General features: G+C 44.5%; 1 protein-coding gene across 7 annotated transcripts in view; it reads right to left on the reverse strand.

Annotated features, from left to right (window-relative positions):
* Positions 1–20665, reverse strand: part of CNGB1 (cyclic nucleotide gated channel subunit beta 1) — a 1007057-nt gene that overhangs the window by 753709 nt on the left and 232683 nt on the right. For all 7 annotated transcript variants that reach the window (XM_069654372.1, XM_069654395.1, XM_069654388.1 and 4 more), the window contains exons 7-8: positions 15346–15403; positions 2930–3057 (exon numbers count right to left, since the gene is read on the reverse strand). In XM_069654372.1, the coding sequence (XP_069510473.1) occupies positions 2930–3057; positions 15346–15403 (186 nt within the window). The remainder of the gene's footprint in view (positions 1–2929; positions 3058–15345; positions 15404–20665) is intronic.

Below are 20665 nucleotides of genomic sequence, written 5' to 3' on the forward strand. Positions count from 1 at the left end.
CATTTGGAGTTGGGCGGTGTGGTATTAACGTGCTGGTAATTCTGTTTACCAATATGTTATCGCACCAGCCAAGGAGGTGTCCAGCTTGGAGCTGGAGCTGATTCCGTCACCCACCCAGCATAAACTGCTGGTATTACCAGCACTGGTAATACCGGCAACTCCCCACATAGAGTCCTGCTGGACTCCATGGAATGGGGATTAACTGCCCTTACTGGCACTCTGAATCAGGCAGTAATTCCTCCAGACTAAGCGCCTGTAACGGTTATTCCATTTAGTGGTATCCCACCGGATATACTAGCGGGATACCACCAAACATGTAAAGAGGCTATCCTTGGAATCTCAGCCTGTCTGACTCATCTTGTAAAGTCAGCATCTTTGACTATAACACCGGCAACAAGTTATCAAGGATGGGCCCTATGCATCCTGAGGTAAGGAGACACCCACTGGCTCACAAGAGTACCCTATACCACACAGGCGAGCTACGCTACTACTTGGGGCTGACAAGAAGAGAGTAGAGAAATTAAGCTTCTTTCAGGGAGCAGTGTCCAAGAAGGCAGCAGCATGAAAGGCAGAGTGCAGTGAGGTGGACCTACAATGCTGGTCAGTTTCTTTGCAAGAGCAGCAGAGCTGAGGCAGTTCCATTTGGTTCCATTGTGTCCAGTCTGTAACAGACTGTTGTGTTGAGGGTCAAAAAGCATGCCAAGTGGCACCTTGGCAGGATGTGTCTGTTTAGTGGAGCGGTCATCATGTTATTGTTTGGCAACACATATGTCTAGTGCAGCTTTGGCAGGGAGAACTTATTGCTTACAGCGCAAACCTAACTCAGGAGAGATTTAAAACGGGAGGGTGACAACATTGGGCCTGGTGTTTTACACAGTAGCTCAGTGCTACTGGCAGAGCTAGGAGCCATTTGTATTCATCCAGCAGGTATTGTTGAAAGAAACGTTATGATGCAAGAGGCCTGTGTAGGAATACATTGCTTGAAAGTTTAACAAAAGGCGCACCTGGCTGAGCTGATGCCACTTCGGAAGCCTTAATGGTTCATGTGGACAGCTGGTAAGTGCCCCAGCCCCTGCCCTGTTTTGAAATTTGGAGTGTAGGAACATGGTAATTTTTTCAATTCGTTTTGTAAGGTTCCTTTAGGTGTGTCACACAATGGTGTGTTCCACTGTCAGGAAAAACAAGAGACAGGCACCTTCAGAGACAGGAACCTTCTTTTTGGTTTTGTTTGTTACTGACTCATATTAAATATAAAATATAAAACACATAATGGAAAGAGTTAAATACAGGTATCAAACAAAGCCCACATGACAGATGTTTTGTAAAATTATGTACCTTATTCACTCATATGTCATTTTATGTTCCTGGCCCAAAAACTCATATTGGTACTAGTTGTTATTATGTATACCTTTCTATTCTTTTTCAGAATTAATCAATCTACATTACATTAACACAATGTTGTTTCCATAAATTATATTTTCATATTTCAAAATATGTTTTTTTTTAACTCACCTGAACCACAGGTATAAATAACACTGACCTGTATTTCATTAACATAATATATACTTTCTATTCCTCACAAACTTTGATCTATATTTAATAGACATTTCTCAAATTGACAGGTATTAGTCATTTCAGCTGTCCAGTGACCTGATATTGGATTTCTATAGTGGTCTGTGTCAGATAAGTTTTTCCCTGTCTATGGCCCTCATTATGAGTATGCCGGTCCAGTAACAACAGTACCGGTACACTCCAAGTTCTGTGGTCGGGTGCCGCCCCGCGCGCCAGGTCTGACCTGGTGGGTGGAACGGAACCCGCCCGTTGACTTTGACGGATGCACCAGCACTGTGTCGAACAGTGCATCCGTCCTTCCTATACCCATTGAGTCCTATGGGACTCGAATGGGAATGGGGAGTTACTTTTTCCGGTGCCAGGCTTCAGGGACAGCCGGGGCTGTAATGAACCGGTAATTCCCCCAAGCCAGGCGCCGGAAAAAATGCACAACTCTGTGTAATACCGCCGGGGTTGTAATAACCCTTCAGTGTGGGCCATGTCTTTGTTTGTTTACACCTGTTTCAACAATGTATTCAATAAGTCATCGAGGCCGTCCACGGCTCCCAATTAACCTCTACTGGACTACTATTTCTGTTCCATTATACTTGCACTGAATAGTAGACGCCACACACATATTGCATAATATACTAGGGATACAAGGCAGATGTTAGACACTTAACTAGACCAGTGGAATAAAAATCAGCATCCACTAATGGAGGGAATGGATTCATGCCCAACCTCAAAAACCTGTGTAGAGTAGATTGCTTGCCATCAGTTCTCTCCATTGTAACATTATCAACCTCAATAGTACTCATAAAAGGAGTTTGGCTTTAGCATGCATGCTTCATACATAACAGATTCTACCCAGCCCTACTGGCCTTTCCAAGATAAATGCTTGTTTTCCATGAATTATCCCTGCTGTAATATTACCAACCTAATTGGCACTCATTCACGCAACCTCAGAAGGATAACTGGCTGCATTATGCCTGCTTGACATGTGAGTGACTATTCCCCAGATCAACAGACCCTTTCAGAGTTAATGGCTGGCCAGACAGCTGCTGCTCCTATTGCAATAGTACGACCCACTATGGATAAAAGGCTGCCTCATTAACACTTATCATGTGATTGTGATACCTATACACTTCAATGGTACTCATTTTACCAACATCCGGAGAATAAAAAGAAGCAAACCCAGGCAAGGCGAACAAGAAATCAAATCCACCGCAAACCTACTGATGTGCAGGTCTGCCAGTGGCACCAACAATGCACACAGAAATGCCTCTTGTCCTCTCTCTCACATGGACATTCAGATGACATCACAGCACTGTGTACATGGACAGGAGATACTTAAGCTCCAACACACAAACATATGTACCTTTCTCCTTTTCTGCAGATACTTCCTGGGGCTCCACATTTGTCTGACCTTTCTTTGGGCTCCATGTGGGCTGTGGTACAACCTTTTCTATCCCTTGTGCGAACCAGCTGAGCACTCCCATGGAAGCACTGCAAAGAGAGCAAACATACAATTGGCAGAGGCGTTTCCAGGCTGCGTTGTGAGCATCTTATAAGTTTGCTTTCCCATATAGTCCTCACTAACTCATTTACTGGGTAGCGCCATGGGGATAAGGTCTGGAAAACACATTTGGGGTTATTTGGTGGTTGAAAGAGGGACTGGAAAAGGTGGGGGTGGAATAAAGATGATATGGAGCTGTTTTTCTAGATGAAACAAGTGGGTGCAGGTGATGCCCGCTTCGTGGACACCGCAGTAGTCTGCGGACAGTGCTGTGAATGAGCAGCTTGGAAAACACATTTGAGGTTATTTGAAGGCTGAAAGAGAGCTTGGAAAGGGTGGAGGAGTGGAATGAAGATGATATGGAGATGTTTTAAGGGTGAAAAAAGGGTTTGCAGATGCAGCTGAGAATGCAGTCACTTCTTACCATATGGATGACAGGGGGGTAGGGCGAGTTTTGTTATTTGAAGGTGTATTATACATATTTATTACATGGTTTAATTCTAATGTGCTGGTTGTGGCCGGTGTCCAGATCCTGGGGGCATGGCCTTAGGCCTTGCCTTAGACTATGCCCCCAAGATTCTGGACACTGGCAACATACACTCTAGTAATGTGTATAGTAATTATAGGTGTGTAGTGGGAGTATACAGTATTTGTTACATGGTGGAATGACATAATTAAAGTCTATATGGTATTTATGATTGAAGTCAGTGGTCGAAGTGTACGAAAAGAAGTGGTGGAACTATGTCCCCTGCTGGCCTGCACTCACTCCCCAGAAACACCATCACCACACTCCCTCCCACACACAATACAAACTCCCAAACACATATACCTGATGTTTAAGGGAACATTCAGTGTAGTGCACTGGAAGGGCAAGTTTCAACTTCTTCCTACACTTTTATTTTAAAACGAAACAATTCCAGAACGATTTCTGTCTAAAATAAAAGTATAGGAACAGTAACACTTAATTTAAAAAAGTAGAGGAGCACCTCTCCCAACCACTCCTGCTCACTTCGACCACTGATTGCAGTAAAACTGAGGAGAGTCTCCTCCACATTTTACATGGTTAACAATTGTATCCTCATTAAAAGGCTACGTGTTACCATTAGCATCATGGAGCAAGCGCTGGACTGGCTGATTTGCTTTCCTCACTAACCGTGCTTAGCATCTGCAACTGGGCTGTTTGTACTCCACCACCTCACTGCTCACCTGCAGAGTACACTATGGTTTTATCCCATAATTGTGGCTCTTCCATATCTATTTCGTCCCTTGGCTCACCTGATGTCCTTGTTGTTTTTGCATTTGCAGTGTTATGTTAATGATACACAGGTTTCCTTAAACTTCGCTGAACTAATTTGTTGTCCTCGTTTTATATCTCTAATTCTCAGACTGCCATGGAGGCATTGTATGTGGCTAACAATCTGTGTCTCAATGTCAGTAAGGTGGAGATATGTTTTACTGTTACGCCTGTGCCCTGTTTTTTCCTACCCTCTGGCCGCTGTTTTTGGGCCCTCTGCTCTCACCATCCTGTGTGGCCAGAAGCCTTGGAGTTATCTTTAAGTCCTCCCTCTCCTTTACTCCTAACATTTTGGAGCTTGTAAGGAAAGCCCATGCTTTTTGCTTGACCTCCTTACATGCATTGTAATGTCCCCATGTTCACCCTGAAGCTCAACATTTGCAGAGCCCTGGTTCTGTGTAGGCTGGACTACTGCAACAACCTCTTCCTTAACCTCTCCTTTTGTTGTCTATGCCCCCTTTGGCTAATCTAGAATAGGGCTGCAAGACTTATCCTTGGCCTCAATCCCAGGGATCGTATCGATGGAGACCTAAAATGTGTACATTGGCTCTTGACAATTGCAAGGACTACAATATTTCCAACTTTGTTTTACTAAATACTGCCCTGCTAGAGCCCTCCACTGCTGTAACTCCAATACTCTGCTTGTCAAATGCTTTTTGAAACAGAGAGCGGGATGTATGTCTCAGTCTTCGGCCGGTGCTTGTCTTTGGAACAGCCTTCCTGCTCCTCTTATGCTTGAGTTGGACTTCCTTAAATTCCAGAAATTTCCGAAAACTCTACTTTTGTGTTCCTGTTTTACTTAATCCCTTCCCTGCTAACTCATGCCACTGCTACTGAGACCGGTGGCCTGGTCCCTCATGACCCTTACAGGTTCCAGGCCCTATATATAGTCGACACCAGTAGACTCCCAATCTTCAGCACTGCCCTTGAGGGTTTACCGTCTGGTGGATGTGTATCACACCCTTGGGACTCCTCTGCCCCAGCAGGTAGCTAGTGGTCTCAGAGTCTGGAATGTATTGGTACTTTCCTTCTTGCCATGTATGAGTACTTGGTAATCTCTACTCCTCGTTCCATTCATGCACTTGTTTTACTGAACAATGCATACATGCATTTATAGCAGCAGTGTGCACAATTATTTTGGATAAGCAAGTGAAATACATATGCAAAGGATGTGTAGAACATTTTTTAGTTGCAGTTGGTGTGTACAAGTTTAATAAGTTGATAGGGTTATATGTGGAGTTTTTTTGAACTGATTGGTCGATATATGTATGACTGTTTCAAAGCAGGCAATGAGGAAGTGTTACAAACATAACAGTAAAAAGGGTGGAAGGGCTGTCTTGTGCAACGGTGTGCACGGGCAATCCGGGTTTTTTAATAATGCATGGCCTAGAGAGGGGACTATGGAGACCGCAGATAGTCATGAAGGTCCATGGATTATGGTCTTTATTGTATGCTAGAGAAAAGCATTTGGGACAGAAAATCATTTCTGTGCTTTTTCTTGTTCTCTAGTATACTATTGTCGATTCTTTCCATTAGCATAGTAGAAAATGCTAATGGGAATGTTGGAGAATCTTATTGAGTCTAAGTACTTTACTGAAAAATGTAAAGTAGATGGCGTATGCAAGTTTTTTTAAAAACTTTTTTTAACAGTGAGGTAACCTTTTTTGTGTTTTTATATTAATTTGTTTGAATTTTCTTTTGCATTAGAGGCCAGGAAGGGAAGGAAGTAAGGGAAGGGGCAGCAAGAACAGCAATGGAGGTGCAGGTGAACAGAGGAAGATGTTGGGTGGGCATTACATAGGGGGCAGTGTTTTTCATGCTCCTATATTACAGCCTCGAAAGCACTTTGAAACTGCTCCCCCTTCACAGTGATGTATTGCAGCACATACAGAGTACTGTTGTCTTCAAAAGATATGGATCAACAGCCTCTTTTATGGCTTGCAAGGTAGGTGGTGTGGTTTTGTGCCCCTCAGGAGTAGCCTGTGTGGTTGCAGTATTGGTTGAGGAAGATGAGGGAGAGAAGGTAGAGGAAGACAGCCTACTACTTCATGAGAAACGAAAAAAGCCTTTCTGAGAGCATCCTGGTGGTTGGATTTGGTGTGCCGGTGCATGAAGGTGGTCCTGTGGGAGTACTGCCCAGGTTGTCCATAACTAAGCTCTCACTTTGGTAGCCTTAGCCTTTGGTACACCCCCAAAAATGCTAAAGAACGTACACACCCATGATTCTCTCTGGGTGCTAGAGGTACTGGTTCTCTTAATTGTTTTCTGAAGTATTGTGCTTCTGCCATTGTCTAGGTCCTCCTGCTGCTTGTGGTGGTGATAGTTCCTGGGGAGGAGGAATGGCAATAGCTGATGCCATTTTTGAAGATACATAGCAGTTTTGCTACTATTCTTCCAAGCATGTGCTATGTGCTAGATTGTTAATGGATCATGAGTAGGAATAGGTGTATGAGCTGTGCAAGGGTACATTTTGAGCTTCAAATTTCCTAGATTAGCTGAAAATAAAGTTTCAAACTGTTTGCAAAGCACGAACCCGTGCGCAAAGTGCAGATGTGTTTGCGAACATGTCATCATGCCGCGCACGCGGTCACATGACACAGTCCGGAAAGTCTGCGATGAGGTCAGACGTTAACAAACTTCGGCAAACACAAAAAATAGTTAATACATTTGTAAAAGGTTTATATAAGTGTTAAAAATGTTGCTAGGAAGTGGGGAATGGCAGAGTTTCAAGTTCAAACTATCTACATTGGCCGTAAATGCTGCTATATTGGGGGTAAGGATGATATTACGAAGTTGTAGCAAAGAAGGGTGCACTGGTAAAAACCTATGAACATAACTCGCGCCACCACCATGCACCATGTCATTGATGGTATAATTGAGGGCACTATGTACTTCATAGGGTGTAGCCCACTAGGGCTTGATTGGAATAATGAGAATGTAAGCACAGAAAATGCTGCAGCGATCTCAAGGCTTCATGCTAATTTACCATCATGTGCATGTCACACAGAATTTTACTGCAGTGATGTTGATTATCAATTTGCAAGCTATTGGGCTTGAGGACTGTAATTATAAAAAAGAGGTGTAAAATCTCTTTGAATATTCTGCCATGACACAGGGTTAAATATATTGGTGCCTGCTTATTAGAAGTAAGACACTAGTCAAGCACAAGGTAAGCAATACTTATTGGAGGTCATTACGACCCAGGCGGTAAGGGTTAACGCCGTCGTTAACCCTTAACGCCTGATTCCAATTTTAACGGCTGCTTTTAGCAGGCGTTAAAATCCATGGCGCTAAACCGCCTCGGTGCTAATTACGGCACCGTAATTTACGGTGCCGTAATTAGCGCCTTCCCCACTCCCATTATGCCCTATGGGGCAAAAATGGGAATGGGGAAGGGTAAATGGGAAATGGGGATTTACCACCCCACTCACCTTGGAATGGGGCGGTAAATCCGCCATCCACCATGGTGTAAACATAGTTTACACCATGGTGGTAAAGTTGGTGTACTTACCGCCTGGGTCGTAATGACCTCCATTGTCTTATAAATATATACTACAAAATGTCCGCCAGGTATACATATGATATGGAATTTATAACGCGTCTATACACAAGTGTCTCAAGGCACGACAAGGCAAGGGAGGGGAAACAGAGGGAAGACAGACAGCGATCCTTCTAGGCCATGTGACATTGAGATCGCGCAAGTGGAGGGGGGAGGGGAAGGGGAAAAGTGTAAGGTGAAAGGGGAGGGGGCAGTGCAGTACATAGGATAACAGTAAAATAAATAAGATAATAATTAAAAAGTGCGGCCAGCTGGTGGCAAGTGCAAGGGTAAGAGCCGACATCAGGGGTCAAGTGCGAGTAGGGGCTGTAGGGATACAGAAACAGTCCCCAAGTGCAAGGGTTGCCACAGGGCAGTGCGGGTGTGCAACTGGCGGGGAGGGGACCTGGGCCCGAGATCAGAGGGTAATCAGGTAACCAGTGCATATTCAGCCAGGAGATCAGCAGGGGAGAGGAGGAGAGAAAGCAGAATCAAAGAGCATGGTCTTGAGGTACTTCCAGAACCGGAGATGGTTCTTCTCAAGTTTCAGAGAAGCGGGGAGGCTATTCCAGAGGGAGGCCCCAGCAGAAGAAAGACATCTACCACCAACTCGCTGCTTGGAGAAGCGACTGACCCTGGGGGAGTTGGAGGTGATGAGCGAAGAGCTCGAGAAGGCAGATATTTAGGAAGAGAGAGTTGAAGGTATTGAGATCCCAGGCCCCAGAAGGCCTTGTGGACAATGCATAGCCTATAGAGCCAACTTACTCAAAGGTCATGTGACCATTGATATCATGTGTCCAGGCAGAATGTAGAAATAAAAAAGAGCCCAACACAATGAATTGTAATTTAGTCTGAGGAAGTCCCTGAAGGAGGGATGGGACGCGTGGCACAATCCACCACGGCAGGACTAAAACAAGCCGTTCAGTAAAACCATATTGCCCCTTTTAAATAACGTATTTTACACGCGGTTTTTATGAACAGTTAAGAATAATTTTTTAGCACCTTATATTAACCAGTCAAAAACACTGTGCAGTGTTCGTGAAGCCTTCTTCAGAAGCCTCAGACTGAAGGAATTATTTCATGATAAACAGGATGGCAGCCAAGCAAGCAATGCAATGCAATGGTGAGAAACGAAGCAGAACTCCAACTGGACCCCTGAACCTGGACGCAACCCAAACCTGGGCCGATACATTGAAAGTTTCAGACACAGAGCAACATCTGCCCTACTGGACAAGCGCATTACACAGCCTTATAACCTGACACCCGCAGAATGAGGCTATAAAATCCCTGAACAACAATCAAAGTATTACATTCAAACCTGCAGACAAAGCAGGAGCTATTGTCATAATGAAAACCAGTGACTATGTGCAGGAGGCACACAAACAGCTTTCTGACACAAGGCTTCAGGAATATCGGACCAAACGACAACCCGGTACCCGGTGCATTCTATATGCTCCCCAAGATATACAAAGAAAACCACGCTGGACGCCCAATAATCTCTGGATCAGCCACGTAACTAAGAGCATTTCTGGCTGTGTTGAGAACATCTTGAAGCCACTTGTAAGAGAGACCCCAGCTATATACAAGACACCACTGACCTGCTATACAACCTGAATGCTATGTGGCCCCTCCCAAGGGATACATAACTAGCAATCATTGATGTGGAGTCACAATACACAAACATTCCCCTCATCGATGGCAGAGGGGTGTGCAAGAATGCTCTTGGAAATAACAACCACTTGCGTACCCTATGGCCGAATTCATCAAATTTTTCTTAACCCACAACTGTTTCACCTTTGGTACCGATATTTATCTTCAAATGATGAGCACGGCCATGGGTACTCGGATGGTGCTGCAGTATGCCAATCTATTCATGGCACAATTAGAAAATGATTTCCTTGCCACCTCTGATTGCAGCCACTAAGGGATCTGTGATACATTGGTGATATCCTCCTTATTTGGACCACTGGGGAACTAGACCTTATAAACTTCCACATTAGATTCAATGAATTCCATGCAACCATCGACCTAAAACTCCCCTTAAAAAGAACATTTTCTTGACACCACCATAACAATAAAAGATAGCCTGCTACAGACCACAGTATACAGTATACAGACCACGGTCCCGGGAGGATAGCTCAGAGGCAACGCGCTTGCCTTGGAAGCAAAACGATGCGGAGCAACATCGATCCCTAGGTCCACGCTTAGAAACCTCTGGGTATTAAGCGCATTATAAATAACCAATTACAATTACAATATACTGCAAACTAGCAGGCCAGCCCAGCTATTTGAAGAGTGACAGCTTCCACCCAGTGCACACAAAGCATGCCACAATATTTAGCCAAGAAATAAGGTAAAACTGAATATGCTTCGACACAAGGGACCAAGATAAAAACATACGAGCTCTGGGATCTGAATTCCTAAATCATGGAACAACTGCAGGATTGTATACAGACAGAACCACTGGGCAACAAGAATCCCCCGCAGCAACCGCCTGGAATACAGAGCAAAAGAGGTACAAAATCGGGTGCCACTGGTTGTCACATACAATCCATAGTTAGAATCATCCCTCTGCAAGATTGCTCAAGAACCTCAAACCATCCTGGGAAAAGAGGAACGACTGTGTGAAGTTTTCCTTGAAATGCCTCCCCTTGCTTTCAGACAGCCAGCCAGTCTTAAAGAAATGATGCTAAGAAGCAAGTTACATCCACATCGCAGACAAAATGGAGCAAAGCCATGCAATGACAAAAGATGCCTAACCTGCCTACAAATGTACAGTTCAGATACAATCAAGAGACCCCACACGGGACAGGATTACAAAATCACAGGAAGTTTTACGTGTGCATCCAGCAATGTTGTGTATCTGATTATGTGTATGAGATATCCATGGGGGGGGCTACAATGCTGGAGAAACTGGCCAGCAACTACATAAACTGATGAATCTACACAGACAAAACTTAAAGCGACGAAGTAAGAACACGGCCATCCGTTAGCACTTTTTGGAACCAAATCACATCATCAGTGACTTTAATATTTACAGTGCAGAAAGGTTACTTTAGGACAAACATTTTGCAAAATGCATATGAATACAAATGCATGCAGACATTCAATACACATGAAAATGCTTTCAATAACAAATTCCCATTTTGTGCACGCATAGAGAAACAGAGGTCAAAACAGGTAGACCTGTTTTTTCCTGTAACAGTTGCTAACACTTGACTGACACATGCCCAGTCCCAACTGCTTCTCTGATGCAATGTTATGTTGCTAGACTCACTCCTAGCCACACCCCACCAGCTCTTTAAATGCCCTGCCCCAGAAGCTTCCCAGATGCTGGTTAGTGCTTCTATTCCATGCCAAACTGTTTTTTTTGCCCCCACCGAGATGTAGAGAAGCACACTCTCAATACGGCAGTATCCGTTTCACATTAGTCTTCACAAGCCAAAGTGCCATGACAGGCCAAAGCCCACCTCACTATATATTTTAAATAACACTGTTGGTAAACACATTTCACTGGGCAGACAGACCTTTATGTATTTTATGACAAACAAATATAGCTGAGGTTTCAAAATAGGAAACAGCACGAGACACAGCCAGTTAGGACAATAAATTCTTGCTGCCTTTGCAGTTCTGTAAGTTTGATCAAAGAAACATTCCATACATTGGGCAACCTAGTTTCCTGTACTTCTAAAGCAAAATGCTATTCTGTGTTCCCTTTAAGCTGACTTCCCTGGCCTCACATGAAGATAGGTCAATCAAGCTATTGCTAATGTTGTAACATTGCTATTTCACTTCTAAGGCAGAGGTCACTTAACAAGCCCTAATGACTTTAGAAACAAGACCTGAATTTGCAGCGTACTAGTCGCCATTTTGGGTAGAAATTAAGTAACATAGATGTCATGTCTAGGGAGGAGCGGGAGAGGGAATGTCTTCATTCAGAAGGAGGTGGTCTTGCGGTGAAGAAGCTAAAGCGAGCGGGGGCTGAGAAGAGCAACAGTGTTTCCTGCCCTTTTCCTCAAGGAAGGAGGCCGTTATCTTTGCACTTCCCCCACACCAAGTGAGTACTCGTGGGACTCACTGAGAACCACATTTGTCACTTGGACTTTTATTTATTTTATTTTATTGATGTTCGCTTTTTAAATTGTTTTCCTTTAGAAGACAACTTAAATTTTCAACACAATGATTGTACTTTATGGGATACTCCTGCTACTGTTAATCAGCTTAGTTCATATCTTGGCAGTGCTGATGGTTGCCCTCATGACTGATGACTACGTCTGTGGAGTAGCCCACATGAATTAAAACTCATGGCTTACTTATCCATTGTGTGTCATAGATTCAGTGCAGCTGCCAAACTGGTATCTAAAACTAGCAAACTCCAGATTTATAATTTACTAACAATGTGTTAAATTTGGTCCACAGGCCTAAAAGACATTTAATAACATGGAAGGTGCTACCATATGTAATAGTCAGCTCTGGAGTATAAATATAGAGGCATGGTGACCACAGTTACTATTCACTGTTCACATGGGGATATTTAGAAGTCTCCCGGGATGCCAGGGAAGAGCTGTGGAAAACCAAAATGGGTAAAACCATGAAAGCCCCCAGGTGATGAGTCACTGCAATAACAAGACAAGCTTGTCATCGCCACAAAAATTCGATCTAAACTAATTGTACCCTATGGTCAAGGAGAGGAACCAAGATTCAGACCAAGCAAAGACTGCCAGATACTATAACAGCAACTGATAGCAATCTTCATGGCACAGAAGACCCAAACAAGCAGAGGAAAGGAAAGCTCCTATACGGGAAAGGTACCAAAATTGTCTAAGCCATCCGCTTATAAATCACTGCTAAAACCGTTAGAGGAGAAACCGTCCATTTGATTTCCCCACTCCATTTTAAGACTAATGCGAGATATGGGAGATATGGAATGTAAGGGAGGGAATGCAGGGTAAAGCGTGTGCATCATACAACAACAAACATAGACTTTGAAGTCTGTCTTTGATGTCCACAGTTACTTGAGGGGATCCATGGCTCCATGGGAAAAAGCTGCATAAGATCAGGGAGAGGGGAGAGGGAATTGCTGACAAGGAGTGTACCCAGAAAGGCAGAAGTATGGTTCATCAATTGGAAAGCAGGAAAGAGGGGTCATCCGATGAAGCGTTGGGGACTCCGAGTGGAATTTGTTGCTTGATGTCCGATACTAAAGTCATAGGTAGTGGAAGTCAAATAGAACCCACAGAGATGGGAGCACAGAATGTCAACAAAAGCATATAGTGGTTGTGCAGTGCAAGGATGTCAAAGGGAGAGGAGACCACTGGTGAGCAGCAAACTAGGATGGAAATCGGGTGAGAGACAAGATACTGACACCAATCCTCAGTCCCATCTTTTAGATTGGGATAGGCTAGAGGGCAGGATTTGGAAGCGTGTGCACCGTCTGCCTGTTTCTGTGCCAATTGCTTGTATACGGTAGGAATTGGGTTTACAATCACTTCTGGCATGGATGGAGTGGAGGTGGATCTCTCGTTATAGGTCGATTTTGCCCCCCCCTCTTTCATTGAATGAATATGTCTCTCTTGCCTTACAAACCTGCTCCAATCTGTACCAAAACAATTTGAAGACACTGTGCACAAGAATTTTATTGGAGGCTGACTGTACGGAAGATAATCTGATCCAAAATCTGTTAAACATTAAGGAGGGTCTAAAATGTTTCGATTGGATCTGGACTATAGCAGCCCAGCATCCTTGCGTTCTTCCAAACTCTCTTCGTCATTAACTGCTATTGATAAACCTACATCTGTCCTTCCTTTGTACTTAAAGAAATTTCCCAATCCAAGAGTACGATCCGACTTCTTAAGATTTTGTTTGAATCTTTTGCCCACTCGTGAAATTTGCCATATCAAGCAAAGAGATCTTTATCCTACTGATACTTGTCATCTATGTGAGGAAGCTCAACCACAATCCTTGAGGCATCTGTTGATTAATTGCACGGGCACTTTGAAAATACAATTACAACATCTGTCTCAATTTGTTTCCCATGATTGGTGCTTGAACACAGACTTTTCTGGCAGAGGGTTGTCTCTGGAAATGACATTTTATTGACAAATGAAATTGTGAAATTGCTGCAGGAGTTGAACCTGTTGGGTTTGGACAAGTGATAATAATCGGTTAATTTTTTTAAAATTTTTCCCCGACAATCTCTCTTTTTGAGGAGGTTTATATTTTTCCTTTTTAAGAGTACTAAATGGCGAACTTATTTCTTGTTTATGCATGTCTTTTGTTTTATTTACTGACAGTTTTTTTCTATTCTTACATCTTAGTTTATTTTATTTTTTTCGTACTTTTTATTTTTCTTTCCTTGTATTCTTTGCATTTTCCGCCTTTCATTCCTCTTTTAGGTATTATCTGAATTGCATTTGATGAACTACTACACTGTTTGTCTTTATTTTTGTGAAAAGTCAATTTCTGTCCTTTTTTTGATGATAAAACAATAAAACATTTTTTTAAAGCTACTGACAAATTGATGTGAAGGTCAGGAGAGTCACAGGGAGAAGGTGAAGTGAGTGAGAAGCAATTGCGTCAGAATAATGAATAGAGCACTGTGATGAAGAGAGAAGCCTTTGCGCTGAACCCTGGAACATGCAGTGACAGCCTCCGAGCACTCAAAGTATGAACCCTTTCTATTAAAACAAAGTGACAGAAAATAAGAAATGCATGAACTCCTGGCAATGCAATGCTATTGGTCAATACAGCTGCCTCTTTCTATTTATTTTTCAGACTTTTACCAAAGTGGTCTACCAATGGTTGGATGTGTTGCCCCACGAACCATCACAGAATATCAATGATTGTTTATTCTAATGAGTGCACGTGTATTACAATGATAGAAGTGTGTCTCTGGGTACCGGTTGTTTTTTTTGTTATATTTTTAGTTTTAAGATGAAATAAATCCGTATTTTCTTTAAAGTGTCTGGACATTCTATAATGTTTCTTCACAGCTATTACTTTTTTCATTGTGCCTGCCTACTATCTTCAGATAAGAGCTTTGTCCTCTGCCTTCTCCAGTGGTGTAGGATAGAATGTGGGGGCCCCCCTGCAAGCCCTGCTGAGCCCCCCCACCCCACTGGGCATGGCCAGAATGGGGTCCCCTGCACCGTGGGGGCTGCAGGGGACCCCCGTTACGCCAGTGGCCTTCTCTGCATCCTTATTTCCTCCATATGATGAATTTGGGGAGGCATTCTACCTAGAGCCTGGAAGACCAACCATCCCATGGATTGATCAAGGACCAAGCACTTCAAAGGCATGCTACAATAAGCTCAAAAAGTCTTGGGGTGCTGAAAAGGGTAGTGGAATAAAACACTGAAGAAAGAGAGGAAGTCTGGTTTTGGATATGAGCGGAAAATGAAAAATTGAGAGCCACATAGTGAGTGAGAGAGCGAGCGAGAGACTCACCTGTCGGCAGAGTCAGTGAGTCCCTGTGCCTGGATCCGGAGGGCCTCTGCTTTCTTTGCTGCGCCACCATAAAGAGAGAGAGAGTGTCACCATTAATGAAGGTTATTCAGTTAACATTTCTGTTTTTCTGGTAGCTTACTGGAGCCTCGCAGGGCTCCGGGGTCTCCAATTCAGGTCCTAAAACACCAAATCCATTCCATGTTATCAGGATAACCAGATAAAATATAGCTGGATTCAGTAAATCTAAATGGGAGTTATTTACATAGTCAGTGGTTATTCTGAAAACCTGGTGTGGGTCGAGTTCTCAAGGATCAGGCTGAAGGACTTCAGCTTCAAGCACACAAACCATGGGAAACCAGAACATAAATAAAATCAGCAAAGTCCAACTCATAGCGCGCTTAAAAGGCCACATTCTTAGCACCTCCCCAATGCTCTCAGGTGGTCCAACTCTCCAGTCTGTATTGCCAGGCTACCATGAACTGCAAAGGGGCTTCGTTTCCATGAGGTTTACCCTTGTCTAGGTACTAGTGCAAGTAGTTTGGGCCCCACGGTCTAGTTGGACTCGGCGTAGCCTTTCCGGCTCTCAGACAGGATGGGCCTCCGGCATGGAACGCTTCCACATAAAGATCAGAAGGTGGCATTGAGAGCTCCGCCGAACTGCGAGCCAATTTTCCAACCCAACATCCGTTTCATATATTGACATTGTTTCACTCTAGCTGTCACCTGGGCCTATTTTTATTTGTGCATTCACCAAGGGCATTATAACAGTATACGGGTCAGCAGAATAACGACTGGCACTGGAAGAAGCTCTGCATGGGAGAAATATGTTCATGCGTGCGACTTCGGTGGAAGCAAAGAAGCCTGAGGGTTCTGCCGAATGCTCCCATACACCAAGCTGGGCCGGACATCCGCTCCACGGTCGTTCCTGTCGGTCTATTCAGGGCATCTTACCATTAGGAAACGCTCTACAATGGATCCTACTCTAGGGGTAACACCGCTCCTGGAGAATCGGCTTAAACCCTCTGTCTTAGTTCCATGTACAGAGGGCTTGCTACGGTTCCGCCCATCTTGGATATTGCCAAGCAACTGCTTAACCCATTCTCATATTTCCCAGTAATGCAGAAGGAATGCCATGGTTGTGGATACAGACAGGGGAGGGGGCACACCTGTGCCTAAGTCCAGGCAGGCTTGGGATTACCTATAGGGCAATAGGGCAATACCAGAAATGCAGTTGCAACATGCTAGTGTGGACCAGCTTTTGTCAAAGTGGGTCAGTTTCTTGCCCAAAGTGGGACATTTATGAGTTACTTTAATATGCAACAAGTGGTCTGGCCAGCGTTAATGAAATAATATTGTTCAAAATGCAAAATGTGCAAAACAAATTTACCCCAAAACTCCCCTTTAGGTATTACTCGAACAGTTTTCTCCAAAATAAACTAAATGATATTTGCGACTCTGGGACACTTTTTCATTGGTGCCTGAGACAATTGTATGCCCAGTCCGACCCTGAGTCCTGGTGATTTTTGCTGGGAGGAATCTCAGGGAGGAAACAAGAGCATGTGTACAAAAGCAAAACCTCCAGGGTAGCTCAGTGAGTTAAGTGCCCCACTCTGATATCTATGCGCAACTTGCAATGGCAGGTTCAAATACTGGCAGGGCTGACTCGTCCTTCCGAAATCGATGCACCTTAACACACCTTTTGCTGTATAGGCTCATTATAAATACCCAATAAATAAATAAATAAATAAGATACACTGAGTACAGTTTAGTGGGCTAATAACAATATCGATCATCAGCACTAAGAGAAGATCCAGATGGAGGTGTGCTCTATATACATTGTAAACATCATTATAAATATAGTATCATCATTAAAGAATGGAGTGTGTGCTTCACTGTGTAAATAATGTGCAATTGAAGGACACAAAGAGGTAAATACATGTGTGCCAAAAGACATCTAAAGACATGAAATAATGCAGCCACTCGGGGAGCAGGCACTCGAACCCTGAGTGTGTTTGTCCTGAGGAAGGGCGAGACTAGGCATGTGTAATACATTTGGCATCAACAGGATCACTGTTTGGGGTCCTACTTCCCGTGGCCTCATAGGAAATTACAAATTAGATTGCTGTAATAATAAAACATTAGACCCTTTAAACATTTTGAAAAATTGAATTGAGTGTAACTGCATGTGAGAGTATACCGGAAAGAAAACATGCTTTATAATATTTGGAAACATATTTTTAATATATCTCTCCTGTAAAGAACATATCCAACACTCAAGGGGAGTGTCCAAAATGGTTTGGGTCAGGAAGCTTCGACAGAGAGGTCCTTGTTACCCCTGCTTCGATGCTGCCAGTCCTCCCGCACAGTGCTGCAAGTGGGAGAGGGGTCTTCTATGGTTTCCACAAATGAGATCCGTGGCTTCCCTGGGCAGTTGGGATTACTGGACAGAGGTTGGAGGAGCAGGGGTGAGTGGATGTGAACAAGATGGTGGCACAGCTAGTACTTGTTAAGATGGATTTCTGAGCTCTGACCTGGAGAGCTTCAGAAGCCCAACCTAGTTTCTTGGAACAGGGTAACCTCTGGACAAGCCAGACCAATCACGGTAGCTATGGCAGGCGGTCAAGACTAAGGGCCTGATCACGACCTCGGCGTTAACCCTCAAATCCGGCTTTAGTGCTATTACCGCCAGATTTAAGGGTCTGCCGAATCAGGGCTTTGGCGGATTTCGCCCCAGCTCTTGGAAATCCGCCGGCAGTAAGAGCCCAAATGGGGCATTCCCGAATGGGCTCAATGGGAATGGGGACTTCCAAGTCCGCCCAACTCGTGATCCCGCGCTATTAGCGCCGGGGGCTATGGCGGTCGCGCTAATAGCCCCCGCGCTAATAGCGTTAGCGTTACCGCCGAGGTCGTGATCCGGCCCTAAGTCTCAAGAGGGGTGAGGGTGACTGAAAGACCTCTATGAGCACACAAATCAAGGACACTTACACATTACTCCAGACAGGTGTTATGTTAAAAATATAGACACATTTCTTACAAGGCCTTTGTAATATAGACCATAGCAAATAATCACAATAATATTGAAGTAAACCAACACATCACAATCAACACGATACGATATATATAAAAGACCAGAGGGGTCTAATGGATTAAGAAGCACGAAATATGTAGACCACCTAGATGGGGAGGAAAACAGGCAGTGCAAGTAATCTTTAGGCCCAGTTCCACATCAAGAATACACCTAACTAAGAGGCAGTCCAAGACCTACGAAGAGAGGAGCCTTATGCTCAATAGTACATACACACGCTGGTGCCACTGGACAAAATAGGGGCTCTTCAAGGGTCACTAGCAGCTCAGGAAGGCGGATAAGGTTGATGAAGAACAAGTACCCACTATTCAAGCAGGACCTCCACTTGCAGGCAGAGGCAGGTTGAGAGTGCGGGATAGAGTCGCTATTTCGCAACAGCGGTGGAAAAGAAATGGGCTCCTGCAGTAGGGGCCACCGGTGGGGGTATGGACTACTCACCGGTCCTTGACGCAGGCAGACCAAGACTTCGTCAGTTCAGTCCACTTCACTGGCAGTTTCGAATGCGGCAATCAGGACGTCTCGACACTGTGTAGTTTCCGCGATAGCAAACTTCAGGGTCAAGAGGGTCACAAGTGCAGCGAACTTGCACAGGTCGTTGCCACAGTAGGGCAACACGGTAACTGTGTTTACTCCGGTCCAGGCGTACTCGTCTCACTTCAGACCAGGGAATTCCAAGTGTACGAAATTCGGTGTGAGGGTGCCGTGGACACAGAGCAAGCAGTATACTAAGTTTCGAGGGCTTCCTCGAAACCGCGGCGGTGACAGAGCAAACGTCCTGTGTAAGCTGGTCAGACTCTCTGGCACCCAGGATGTGTATTGGGAACAGACATCCCAGCCCACATCCTGGAGGCACACACACAAGGCATACAGAAGCCCGCAAAAGCTTTGGGTTTTGCAGGAAAGTGCATGACCAAATAAGGACTGACCCGGGTCGGCTCGACCTGGGGAAGGTGAAGGGTCAAGATGGCCAAAGGACAGGACAAAGAACCTCGTGGCATGGCCATTTTGGAGCAAGGACACCTATTCGTGCCAAACGCGATAAGCAGGGATAACATGGCAAAAAATAGTTCAAAACATAAGATAAACGATAGATGCCACCAGTCCTGTCCGTGACACATCTGCACAGTTCATAATAAGTCCAGCAAGAGTTTCTAGGGCCTTTGGAATGACTAGAGACGCAAGGGTGCGGTAAAGTAAGTTACATTGCACTCTTGTTACATGTTGCACAAAAGCTGCAACATGAGGAAAGGACTAAGGGAAACAAAGTCTCCCAGTACTGACTGTCCTAATGGCATGTCAGTTTCCCCATAGGAAGTGAGCGAAAGCCCAGAGGAGTGCGGCTGAGGGCTGTGCTTCTCTAGCAAAGGTTAGATCAGGGTGTAGAACAGCAGCAAAATGTTTGGGGGTTGACACATGGAGGGAAACTTACATTCAAATATGAAATCTTTCCTAACACTCGCCCCTCCCAGACTAAGGACAGGGGGAACTAATCCACCCCTGGATGAGTTTCTTGTTCAGGTCGGTTAAACATTCTGGACAACCCATCAGCATTGCTATGTTGGACACCTGGCCTATGCTCAATAATGAAGTCAAAGCCTTGCAGACTCATGGACCACCGAAGCAACTTTGGATTATCTCCCTTCATGTGCATTAGCCACTTTAAGGGCTTATTGGCAGTTTGCAAAGTGAAGTGGGTCCCATAGAGGTAGGGCCTCAGCTTCCGTAGGGCCCACACAACAGAGAAACATTATTTTTCTACTGTGGACCATCTTATCTCTCTGCCCTTAAGCTGGCGACTAATGAAGCCAATAGGGTGTTCCTTACCCTTCTCATCTACTTGTGATAGTACAGCTCCTATCCCAGTGTCAGAGGCATCTGTCTGCACAATAAAAGGTCTTTTAAGCCATTAAAGGCCTTCTCACACTCTTCAGTCCAAGTAACCTTCTTGGGTTTCCTTGGAGTAGTGAGAGCAGTCAGAGGGACAGCTATGGTGCCATAGTCTGCCATGACATTTCTGTAATACCCCGTGAGTCCTAAGAAGGCTCTCACTTGGGTCTCTGTAGTGGGGGTAGGCCAGTCTTGTACTGATTGTACTTTACTGGTAGAGGTTGTATCCTCCCTCCACCTACTTCATGTCCAAGGTAAACCACTGAGCCTTGTCCAATTTGGCATTTACTGGCCTTTATGGTCAAGTGGGCCTTCTGAAGAGCCTGTAACACAATCCCAAGGTGTTTC

Source organism: Ambystoma mexicanum, chromosome 1p (genome assembly GCF_040938575.1).
Source record: "Ambystoma mexicanum isolate Mex_15411 chromosome 1p, UKY_AmexF1_1, whole genome shotgun sequence".
Classification (NCBI taxonomy): Eukaryota; Metazoa; Chordata; class Amphibia; order Caudata; family Ambystomatidae; genus Ambystoma; species Ambystoma mexicanum.